Source organism: Gouania willdenowi, chromosome 4 (assembly GCF_900634775.1).
Source record: "Gouania willdenowi chromosome 4, fGouWil2.1, whole genome shotgun sequence".
Lineage (NCBI taxonomy): Eukaryota > Metazoa > Chordata > Actinopteri > Blenniiformes > Gobiesocidae > Gouania > Gouania willdenowi.
The window spans coordinates 29,217,145-29,229,377 of NC_041047.1; the positions used below are offsets into that span (position 1 = coordinate 29,217,145).

Here is a 12,233-nt window from a genome sequence, read left to right on the forward strand (position 1 = left end):
GCATCACTGTTGCAATACTGTGGAACAGAAAAGCATCTAAAAGAAGCAAGGAGGAAGTGCTCCAGGCTGAGGAGTGTAATAATCTGTACAAGATGCATTTAAAGAGATCAATAAATGTGTGGCAAAGGGCCAAACCTGTTGCAGGTGGCTGTCTAGGGAGTCCTTGTCTAATTGAGAGAGACCGTCTTTCTGGAGCCTCAGAATCAGTTCAGGCTTTCTGTAAGGCTTGAGGGCCAACAGGTGTACAAGGCGCTCTCGGAGCGGCCGGTGCTGAGTTGTGGCCTTTTTTAAGGTGCTGCTTGAGATGATGACAGGCCTAGAAGTCCTTCTTAAAGGGGCAATGTCTGAGAAGCCAGGAGCCGGTTTCCGGATCTGAATCTTCTTACCTAAGAAAAATTAGAAAAATTAAAATGATTTAGCATTGAAACAGCTTTAACTTTTTAATATCCAACTGGGGTCTCCAACTTCTTCATATTGAAGTGTGTTGTAAAAGGTTAACATTGAAAACATGCATGAGTGCTGTCCTTAAGGAACTCTTAAGCGTTTTATTGCCATTAAAGATGGACAGTCACCTTTCCTCAAGTCACCCTCTAAGACTATTTAATGCACACTCCCTATGAACACAATATTTCTTTTTCCCTGATGATGAGATAAACGAGTTGTTTTACTGAGTCAGCAGGATGACTAGTTTATTTGGCCTAATAGAAAAAGAAGCAGTGAAAAGGGTGCATAGGGCTTGGAAAGCATTCGTAGCAGTACAAATATTAGTGTGTAAACAAAGCATTAAAAGTTCAAGGAACAAACATCCAACCAATTACATAAAGCCTTGGCTACAGTCAAGGTGTTCCAGCTGCTTGGTTCAAACTCCAACCAAACTGTCTGGGACAGAGTTAACCCATTTGCTAAAATATATGAAAACATGAGTCATCGAAATATTAAATGGAAAAGTTCATTAAACATCTTTAAAGCATTGGGTTTTCACACTGACCAAAACTAGACATCTTGGAGACTGACCCAACCATTCACTAAAAAGTAACTTGTCTCCTCACCTAAATATCTTCCCCCGGGCTTGATGACGATGGCACTCCGGCTGCGAGTCTCCACCTCCACCTGCGCCATATTTTCCCGGGCCTTTTGGTACGAGTCGTCTGTGGCACATACGGTGATCTTGTCCTGGATCCCACCTAAGCAGTCCAGGTGAATACTGCCATCTCTTACGTAACAGAGGAAAAGATGAAAAGTAGGGGATTACTTTTTCACTCTAAACGTGGATTTTGATTGTACTTACATTTCTACATCATCATTGCTTAGAATGTTTTGTAAAAATAACATTCCATAACTAAAGCACTTTAGTGTTATCCACTGTTTAGCCTACGTGGGCACTATACTAATCATACTTAGCAGAGAAAAATTAACACGTTAGATAGTTACAGGAGAGTGGACCGGGCACAGTGTTGCCATCTTAATGGTCGTCACCCAACTACACTGTAAAAAACTTTTTGGGGGCAATTATTACTTTGTGAATAGATTCAAGTTTAATCATTATTTTAGTTATTAAGTAAAATAACTAAATGTCCATCACAATAGCTGGATGTCAGCTTTCCTAGCATGCTTTGCAGTGTTGAGGTTTTAAACTGGATAATAAAAAACTTGAAAATGACTTCTTCAAGATTTTGTTATTCACTTTGTGTTGAACTTTTATACTGACTTACATCATGCAGTATTTAGTGTCAGCATGAGTAAAAATAGTAACACTAGAAGACAAATCATGGTGGCTTTTTATCATAAATCTGGTGCACGCACATGCACTGTGATACAGGGTTGCACAGTCATAGGTTAACACTACATGTTGTGCAATCTTTTTGTGACAACTACACTATCTCTGGACTCTCCCAAGACTCCATAGACACAGTGGGTGACAGGTGGATGGTAGATAAGCTGTCATCCATGCTGGACAACCCTGACCATTCCCTCCAGGACACTTTGACAGCACTGCACAGCTCCTTCAGAGGCAGACTTTTACACCGTGGCTGTGTGAAGGAGAGATTCTGCCACTCCTTCCTGTCAGAGTGTACAACCAGAACATTGGCAGCCAATCCACTGACAGTCAACTAGTTTAGTGTATATATTCAGTTTTTTTTTATTGGGAAATGTTCTTTCTTTCCTCTCTCTCTGTACTGTGTACACGCCCATGTGCGTATATATCTTCTATTTTTTATTATGCCATTTTTCTTTTTATTTATCTGTTGCTGGAATCATGCAAATTTACCCGTGTGGAACAAATAAAGGTTATCTTAACATGTTTATTCTTGCAAAAAAAACAAAAAAAAAAAACAACCTTCATTCATTATACTGCATAACATGATAAGTAAATGCCATACATTTTTACCACTAAACATACTTTACAGATGGAAAGCAGATACAATGGAAGTAAAATGTTTGTCTTAGGAAAACAAATGTTAAAAAAGGTACCCCAAGTAATTAATCAGCCAAGACAGGAAAGTTTAGCATATTAAAATTGAACTTGAGAATACTAATTCAAGTATGTTTGCTTAAATATATTAGTTGACATGAGTAATTACTTTTAGTTTTATTATATGTAAAAACCTAAAATGGACAAGGACAATTGGTTTCCACACAAACTTCTAGTAATCTTAACAAATTTGGGTTATAAGTAGCTTGGAAAATATCTTTTGACTACACTACACTGGCACAGCAGTCCTCCCTCAGCTAAAGAATAGCTGCATCACGTCATTCCAATGGTGAAATCACAATGGCTTTGCTCTCACCCTTCTTTTTGTTGTCCACTCAAAATCCTTTTCCCTTGTATCCCCCCTCACTGGGGTATCACACTGCTTTCCCTTTCTATATTTAGTCCATCTAATAAAGTCTGGTTTCCATTTACCTAGGGAGTTCTGGTAACACTCAAAATTTGGAAAAAATAATTACAGATTACTTTATTTTTTAAGAACAAAACATGACATAGATGCCGTCAAAATAGTGAAAAAAAAATAGTCTTCTTAGGCTACACCTTTAACACAGATTCATTCTTCAGCAGGAACCAAAGCTATCATTAAAGAATAAGTCACAGTTGAACAAACATTGAGTGCCAATCAAAAACAACTACCCTGCCTTCTTTTTATAAATAGTCATCTAATGTTTTTATAATGCATTTCCTTGTTTTTTTTATATTTAATGACTGATTACAAAGACAAAAGGTAGTTATACGTCATGAGGATCTCTCAGACAAAAGGTTTTAAAGTAGACTGGAATTTTAGGATGTTCTTTCAAAGAAGCCCAAATGGAAATCTACTGACAGCAGAAGTCAAGTCAGAACTGGTTTTTATACAATAAAAAACTAAACAAAAACAAGTGCTTGTCTCACCTGGTGATGTACTGCTGGATGCAGTCGAAGCTGCCCTGGGGATTATCTCTGCCCACATTTGATAGGTAGAAAGTAAACGCTTGCAATTCACTGGAATTCTCTGACCGTGGTATTGAAATTTTCTATGAAAAAACAAAAAACAGACATTCAGTATTGGAATGCATGTTCATTTGATCAAAAATAATAACTCGGGTGGACTGAATGACATTAAAACAAGATTACATGAAAGTCGCTGTCATTGGCCTCACACTGATGTCGACTACTGTATTTTCCTTTTAACTAATTACTGTAGCATTACTGCAATGACAAACATTTTATAGTCTGCTACTAACGCACACAGGCTGGGTACAAAACCCTAAAATAATTAACAAAAAAGCTAACAAAATTAAACCTGCATTACGTGCTCCCTTCATCCCATTTTCTCAACATTGCCATCTGAGTTTGGTTGTTCAATTTTTTTGACAATTATGAAACCTTTTTAAATTTGATCGTGTCATTCTGAGAGTGGATGACTGAATCTACATCTTTGATTACCTCTCCACTGAGAGGCAGGGTGTAGAATGTGACTCATTTGACTCCCTGACTCAGACAGTACAAGGACAGCAGAGTGAAAAGATGCTCCCCCACACCAAATGGCTCTTAATCCAGTTTTACGCACTGTGTGACCGTCATCACACTGTGCGTGTAAAAAAACCAAAAATCACTTCACTGAATATTATAAATATCTAAACCACAAGATTTGAAGTTAATTGATGGAACAGCCACAATGTTCCACACAGAATAATTCCTGGAAGGCAAAAATTTTAGCCGCTTTCCCTTACTTTCAATAATATCTTATCAACCAGTTAAAAAACATAAAATCTCATTACGGCCTGCAATAAATCAAGGTAAATTTATTTTAAATGGAACAATCGATGGTGAGCTACCCAGAACCTTAATTTGAAAATGATTTTCTTCTGATCTACTCCACCAGTGCGGTAGGAGACTTCACAGCCCATGCCCCAATTACACAAACTGGACTATGTTATGGAAGATCTACAGCCCAAAGTTCTAATGTCTTTACTCACTATAGAAGCCTAAATCAAAAGAGAGCAGCAAGAAGATGGGCAGATTGTAAACAGGCTGTCCTTGTTTTGTGGCAGTTGGGTTTCCTCTGCTGCATTGCATCAAGAGAACAAAGCTTTAACTGAACACCAACACACTTGGTTTAGTCAAGGCTAAGCCAAAAGGACGAGAGTGAAATCAGAAATGACACTGGCACACTGAAGAGGAAACATATGATAACCACAAATCTGTATTCAGACCTCAAACAGTGTGAAGATTAGAGCTGGGATAAACGATTATTTTTTGAATTATTAATCTAGCAATTATTTTTTGATGCATCAATTAATCTGATTCATTTTTCCAGTTCGATTCGACTCTACTATTGATTATCTCCCCATTAATTGACTAAAAGTAATTCATACAAGTTGATTTACATATCTAAAATGAAAAAAAAAAAAAAAAAACATGAATTCCTTAACATTGCAATATATGTTTATTGCTCTGCAACTCAAAATTCCAAAATAAAGTTCAACTTAGAATATAAAAGTAAAAAATAATGCATTCAGAGTCAGAAGTAGAATAAAATAAACGTTCCTTTTACCTTACAAATTGTGTGTGTGTATGTGTCCGGATCAGATCTATTATAATCTGCATGCCGTTTTGGATGATTGGCAAAATAAACGTTCTAGTCTTTGTTGACCGGTGGACAGAGGAGGTGGGGTGCACACACACATGCGCGCTTCAGTGTCCTGAAACGGACAGAAGTGCCCGCAGCGTAAGCGAAAGTAAACGGGAGTGCATCGCTCCGCTGTAGGACTCGCTCATACTCGTGTGTGTGTGTGTGTGTGTGTGTGTTGTTCTTTAGGAAATTTAAGGGAAAAATAAAAGGTCAGACTGCAAAGGAAAAACTCCAATAGATGCCTATGTGTACAGCAAACATACATTGTGTTTAATTTACAAATCAGGACGGACTTCTAGGGTACCACAGTGGTATGAAAATATGTTCTTTCATCGCGTGCGGCGGCTGCTGTTGCTGCCGGTGATGTCACAGCGGGTGCTTCCTCCTTGTCCCGTTGACGTGCTGCCATCCGGTCAAACCCGGGATAAAGGACGAGGCTTATGTGAGAACAGCTACCTTCGACAAACGAGTGCCTGCCTTCACTGCCTTGCACTTTTGAAAATCGGAGGAGCCACTCACGTTAGTTATTCTCCGGCGCTGCCATCTTTGTGTTGGTCAGACGATGCATCGGCCCGCACATTTTGCGTCGACGTATTTTTTGCGTCATCAATGAAGTCGACGCGTTGTCCCGGCGCGAGTGAAGATATCAACTCACTGACTGCCACTGACGTACATAAACGTCATTTCAAATCCAAACGTTCACTGCCATTGACTTATATGTACGTCAATTACGGTTTTCAACAGGGTTTGCTAGGATACACTGTGGCAGAGTTCTCCCATGAATATCAGCCTTGTACTATGATGTAGTGATCAACTGATTCCATGTGGGTGGAAGTAGTGCACCTTTAGATGAGAGATTAGACATGATGAGAGAAGACAGTGACGCTCACAGCAACGCACATTCGAGCAAAGCATGTGTGGACCTAAGAGTGTTGCAATCGTGAGAGAAGACAATCAAAAACCCGGGCCAAACAGTATGACTCGGCATGTCGGGGAGTTGGAGGAAGTTGCGTGTGTGGAGACTGAAGGGGTGGGGATAGATTTAGAGGAAGGCCAACATACTGTAAGGGCTCCATACAACTCTGACCCAGATAGTAACACTTTTGCCATCAAAAGCCTGGTCTCAGTGTTGTTTTTGTTGTTTTATAGAAGGAAACCAATGTGGAGATGTTTTAGGTGTCACTAAAGCAAAAAATAAGAAAAATAAAAAATGGCCTCAGTCACTGACAGGTTTTTTTTTTTTTTTTCAAAAAAAAAAAAAGCCTTTTTTCTCAGCTTTTTGCTGAGAAACTGGCATTTTGTGTGAATCTTACCTATATTCAAATGCTGATTATGGAAGAACGAAACAAGCTAGAAACTAAATAAATGTCTGCTGAAAGTAGAGAGTCTATTCTTTCAGAATCTGGCAGTCAGGGAGGTAGCTGTTCTGAAAATGGCTGGCAGCCAATAAGTAAAAAAAAAATGGAAATTCGTGCATTTCATTAGTCTTGTGTTTCAGGTAATTGACAAAATGACTGAACGAGAAAAGAAAGATGTTAAAATGCTCTGCTGGACTTTGTATTAGCAGTACCAGTCTGATCCTATGAATGGATACAAGGGAATGAATAAAATGGATATTGCTGTGACAGCCTGGCCATCTGTTGAGCAGCTTAGCCATTTACACACATCTGAAAAGTATTTAGATCTGAACAGCAACACATTTTCCCCTCAGATGACTTTTCTGCATCAAAAAAAAAACAACAAAAGATATGTACTCCAAATCCAGAGGAAAACAGCAGCTAGACCTGTTACTCGTGCACACGCCATTCACTGAAAGTTAGGAATGTGTAATGTTTCATGACATTTAAAGGTGATTTTTCTCACTAGTTGTATTGAAAGCAAAAGTGTCCTCAGTAATAGTGTCCAAATAGCTACATTTCTCAATTTTAAACTCAGCCCAAAAAAAAACTTGAGTCTGGCCTTGGGGTATATCTTTAAAATCAAAGGATTCCTCCTTTACAGCTCATGGTGTTTAGCTAAAGCAGTCCAACGCTCACAACAAGCTCAGCTAAAGCCTGTTCTTCATTTCTAACACTTCTGGAGACTTCTATGAACAACTTGTGGTTGGTCTTTGGAATGACTGTGCTTGGCAGACTTGGGCATGCTGTTGTTTTGAATGTCCTTCATGTACAGACTTGTCTCAGGACAGCAGTTTTTTGGAGCTATTTAAAGTCCTTACCAGAATCACGTGCTGCTCCAATCGTAGGCTATTACCATAAAATAGTTAATGTGGCTTCCTTTTTGGATTTAAATGACCATTTCTACCACTGTTTTTCAAAATATCTTCACAGTTTCATCAACATCTCATCCTACTTCCAGATTGTGCTCAAATAGATTCACCTGGTAAAGTAAAATATGATAATATACACAGTTAATTTTGTCAACTTAAAGTTTTTATCGACTACATTTTTCAAAGTGACAATACCTAGACTATGACTAATTTAAAATAATGTGTTGACGAAAAATATTTTTGCAACTAAATGTTCCTTCAAATTTGCAAGCAAGCCAACGGTGAAATACTTAGTTAACATGTGCATTTTTTTTTGTGGCATTTAGTTTTCTTTTTTGATCAGAGAACCCTTACACTGCTTTGTATTTGAAATCAATTATTCACAATTCAAATGTGTGTGTATATAATTCAGGACAGGTAGTATTAACCACACAAAATGTAACTATGCTTTATGAACACACATCTCACACATGCTTTGCTTTTGGAACTTCACAGGCTGTGCGTTGTGTGAAAAGCACAACAATGGGTAATCACAGGTCAAAAAAAGAGATATAAATAAAAAGATCCAATGCCCCATGGCCCTCTTAATTCATTGACTGCCAAAGACGTCATTTGGTTTCGTAACGTTGACTGCCAAAGACGTCTAAATGCTTTTCAACTGGGGTTGCTAGGAGACAGTGTGACGAAGCTCTCCCATGAATATCGAGCTTGTAACATGATGTAGTGAGCGACCAACTGGTGACATGTAGGTGGCAGCGGAGCACCTTTGGATGAGAGATCACCCGTGACGGGCAGAGCTCAGAGGAAGAGGAGAAGAGTTCACAAATGGCGCTATGATTTTAAACAATTGAATGTTTTATCATGTAAAGCACATTGAGTTGCCTTGTGTATGAAATGCGCTATAAAAATAAATTTGCCTTGCCTTACGAGAGTTGATGCTGCAGTTCCCAGCAGTTCACAGCAGCGCACACTCGACCAGAGCATGTGTGGAATCTAAGTGGACTAATGAATGTCGCGATAGTGAGATAAAATATTTTAAAAAAACGGGGCAAGCAGTGAGACTCCGCAAGTTGTGTGTGGGGAGTATGACGGGGGGAGAGACTTGGAGGAACACCAAAATACAGTAAGCAAACCATTCAACTCTGACCCAGATAACAAAATAACAATTTTGCCATCAAAAGCCCGGTCTCAGTGTTATTTTTGTAGTTTTATATAGTTTTAAAGCAAAAACATTTTGCTTCAAAGTCACTGACGTTTTTTCAGAAAAAGGCTTTTTTCTCAGGTTTTTGTCACAAACTGGCGATTTGTGTGAAACTTGCCTTTATTCAACTGCTGATTACGGAAGAACAAAACAAGCTAGAGACTTTTTTTTCTGATGAAAGTAGAGACTAATCTTTCTGAATCTGGTTTCAGATTGTCATAGTACAAAATATTCTGTGGGTCTTAATAAATCAGTGAAAATCATCTAAAACGCCTGACAATACGGGTTGGCTGCTCTAAAAATGGCTGGCAGTGAATGAGTTAATGACACTTGTCTTCACTGTTTTGAAAATTAAACCAGCCACTGCTCTCAGTTTAATGTTGTCACTACAAGTGATAAAGAAAAAAAAAAAAACACTTTGATGATACAGATGCACAATATTATCAAAATGAATAGAATTTGCAGGTGTAAAGTCAAGATTAAATTAGAAATATATGCCAAATATGGATGTGCTTTAAAAATTGTTTTTTTATAACCGACACTCAAAAAACAATAACCGTTACCGTTAAAATGTAAATATTTTATTGAGAATATGTGAGCAACGCAACCATCTGACGAGACATCTCGTTAAATCTTAATATCACGAGACTTTGTCGTGCTTAGCAAGGCATGGGATGCTGCATGGGACGTGTTGGACGCATCCTCAACTTTAAATGAAAAAAATAGCAGCTGATACACAGGAAAACATGGTAGAAAGTTCTGGAAAGTATGCTTTAATCGCCGTATTGCTCACATACAGAATGGCTTGTTCTTGTCTGAAAGACAAGTCGCTGAGTAAAAAAACAACAAAAAACCTGCTGTATGTTATGAAGCCTGATTTTATTTTGAGTCATCAAGCAAAATTGTAAGAGGTTTCAAAATAATATCTTTTTTTTTTTTTTTCAAAAAAGTAAAAATTGTTTATTAAGGTCATTTTGCAACAGCAAACTCAATTTTGTGGCCAAAAAGTAGAGAACTGACCAGAGAAAGTCTAACCGTAACCATAGTGCATTCAGGTCAAACACGGCTGACACAGCACATGACACGATGTCATAAAATGTAGCACAGCTTCCTGTTTCTTTAATTTTTTTTAGCACACACTAAGACGAGGCACAGTGCGTGCATGTGTGAGAGCTTGTTTCTGAGTATCTAAACACTGGAATGCATCAGACTGTGGCGTGATGTTTTCTGTTCGCTCTTCATATGCAGTATTGTAAACCTTTCTACTAATTGTTCTGTGTTGTTTCTTCCCATCGTTAGGAACCAATAGAGTGTTGTTGCAAATACAATTTTGCACGAACAGCAACGTGTTGGTACATCCATAATTCTGCTTTTATTATACATCACCATAATATTGTTGTAGTAGTAGATTACACAGCTGAAAACTGTGGGCTACTCTGAGCTTAACCAGTCACATTACAAACAACAATGCATGCATGAGTAACAGGATGCAGTGAGAAGGAGGAATAGAAATCATAGTCTTACCCCTTGGGTTCCGTTGAATCTTATCAATGGTTGTGAGGACAGGACCTAAAAAACAAGACAAAAACATTTTTTACAACTTAATTCAGTTGTAAAAAATCAAGATAAACAATCTTGTTTATCAACAATCAAGATTTCTTTCAAATTGTATTTAACTAAATCTAATTTAAATTCATATTTTTACTGGAGGTCAACCGATATATGGATTTTTTTCAATGTATATATATATATATATATATATATATATATTTATTTTTTTTCATTATTATTTAGCACTTTAGAGTAGCCATTAAATGAAAAAAGCAAGAACATAAAAAACATCTATTCAAATGTATGAATATACAAAAAGAAAAGAAAAAAGTAATATAATATGACAAAATATTATTTTTGTTTTACTTGTTTGTCAATAAATGTTAAGAGTTCTATTGGTGTATTTATTTTAATTTCTAATATATACATTTATATCATATAAAAAGTGTTTCAATTCTCTTTCAAGGTCAACGTGCTTTAAAGAAAAGTATCGGCCTCAAACATCGCTGAATTTTTTTTCTTTTAAATTGGTATCTGCATTGGCCTTTGAAAATCCCATATTGCTCAACCTCTAATTTTTACAGTACAAAGGAGTTCATATTCATTGGTATTGTACTGCGAGAGCTGTGACTCCCTATTGAACTTAACAAAAACTAAATAAATTCAACTTAAAGCATCAGCAATGAGTACATGAAAGACTTTGACATCCGACTCGGACTCAAGTTGCACATGAGTCGCACTCACAGTGACTTGACCTCAAAAGGCTCGAAGCTCCTCTTTTTTTCCTTTTTCACCAACGTCTGACAGGAGCACAATCATGAGGTGCTCTGACAGTCTGTCTCTGACGCTGATTTCACATTGAAATAGTGTGGGACTCGCTGGGCGAAGAACAGCTGAACATTTTAACACTTCCATTTGCCTTGGTTTGCATTCATAATGTGCTTTGCACAAAGTTGACGGAAGAAACTTTATCAGAAATGCTTGTTTTTGATGTATTATAACTCAGATTATAAATTATTGTTGTCAGTCAGCAAAAATCATTATCAGAAGTGTATTCCCCCCGCTTTGGTTTAATGCTTCTATAAGCTTCTGTTCACTGAGCTGTGGATGCCTTCCACCTCCGAATGTCAAAAAGGTAACTTTCTACAAGCATTTACATACAAGCACATGCCATTCCTCACTGCTTCACGCATGCAAACAAGCCATTTGTAATTCTTTATGGTTCTTTTTCTAAATTTGAATCACGCCGCTGTCTTTCAATCAGCGCTACGTAACAGGGGCTGAAACAATAATAATACTACATTTTATTTGTAATGCACTTTACATTTGATGCCAAATCTCAAAGTGCTACAGGATTAAAAATAAATAAATAAAACACAACATATATTAAAAGACAGGACTAAAAGAGGCATTAATTGTTAAAATAAGTACGAGCAGAAACAAGCAGAGTTTGCATAAAATTACACGCAGCGCTCTTATGTGCATTCACAAGTAATACAAAGAGCATTGTTTCACATCAGAGTATGCTTCATTTGGAACTATGTCAGGGTTTAAATAAAAAAAAAAACAAAAAAAAAAAAACAAAGGTTTGACTGAAATTTTTTCAGCCAAAATAATTCACATGTAATTCATGTAATGGACATTTTTGTTATTCTATCATAACAAGTTCGCTTTATGAGTCTGTTTTTATGGAAAAACGTCAGTGCAAAAGAAGAAATGCAATTGGAAAATGTAGGTGAGACGTGTGAGGTTTTTTTCACACATTTAAGTAGAAGCTATCAATGGAAACTGATGTATTTTGGAATGGCTCATTTACACTGAAATGACAAATACATCTTCTTGTGAATTTTTTTTTGAACAAATTTAATAAAAACAAACATTTACGTAAACAAACAAAAGTCCCATGTGTTGTGCATTAAAGGCACGGTATGCAGTTTACAATATTACTGGTTTAATAAATTCATTACGTTTACAATCTAACTTTTGTTGCTAGATTCTTACTTGTCTGTGACACATATAGCTCCTAAGCAGTAATTACTCATGAAATCCGCCTGCTGGGGTTTAGGTAGAGACGGTACAAACTCTTTATATTACGTATGACGAG

The 12,233-nt window shown here is 37.1% G+C and overlaps 1 protein-coding gene across 2 annotated transcripts in view; it reads right to left on the reverse strand.

The window, feature by feature from the left end:
* ell (elongation factor RNA polymerase II) overlaps positions 1-12,233 on the reverse strand; it is a 53,496-nt gene that overhangs the window by 23,508 nt on the left and 17,755 nt on the right. Inside the window, exons 2-5 of one of the 2 annotated variants that reach the window (XM_028444696.1) lie at positions 10,103-10,147; positions 3,386-3,507; positions 1,050-1,213; positions 136-386 (exon numbers count right to left, since the gene is read on the reverse strand). In XM_028444696.1, coding sequence (XP_028300497.1) covers positions 136-386; positions 1,050-1,213; positions 3,386-3,507; positions 10,103-10,147 — 582 coding nt within the window. The remainder of the gene's footprint in view (positions 1-135; positions 387-1,049; positions 1,214-3,385; positions 3,508-10,102; positions 10,148-12,233) is intronic. The other variant, XM_028444697.1, reaches the window with a different exon arrangement.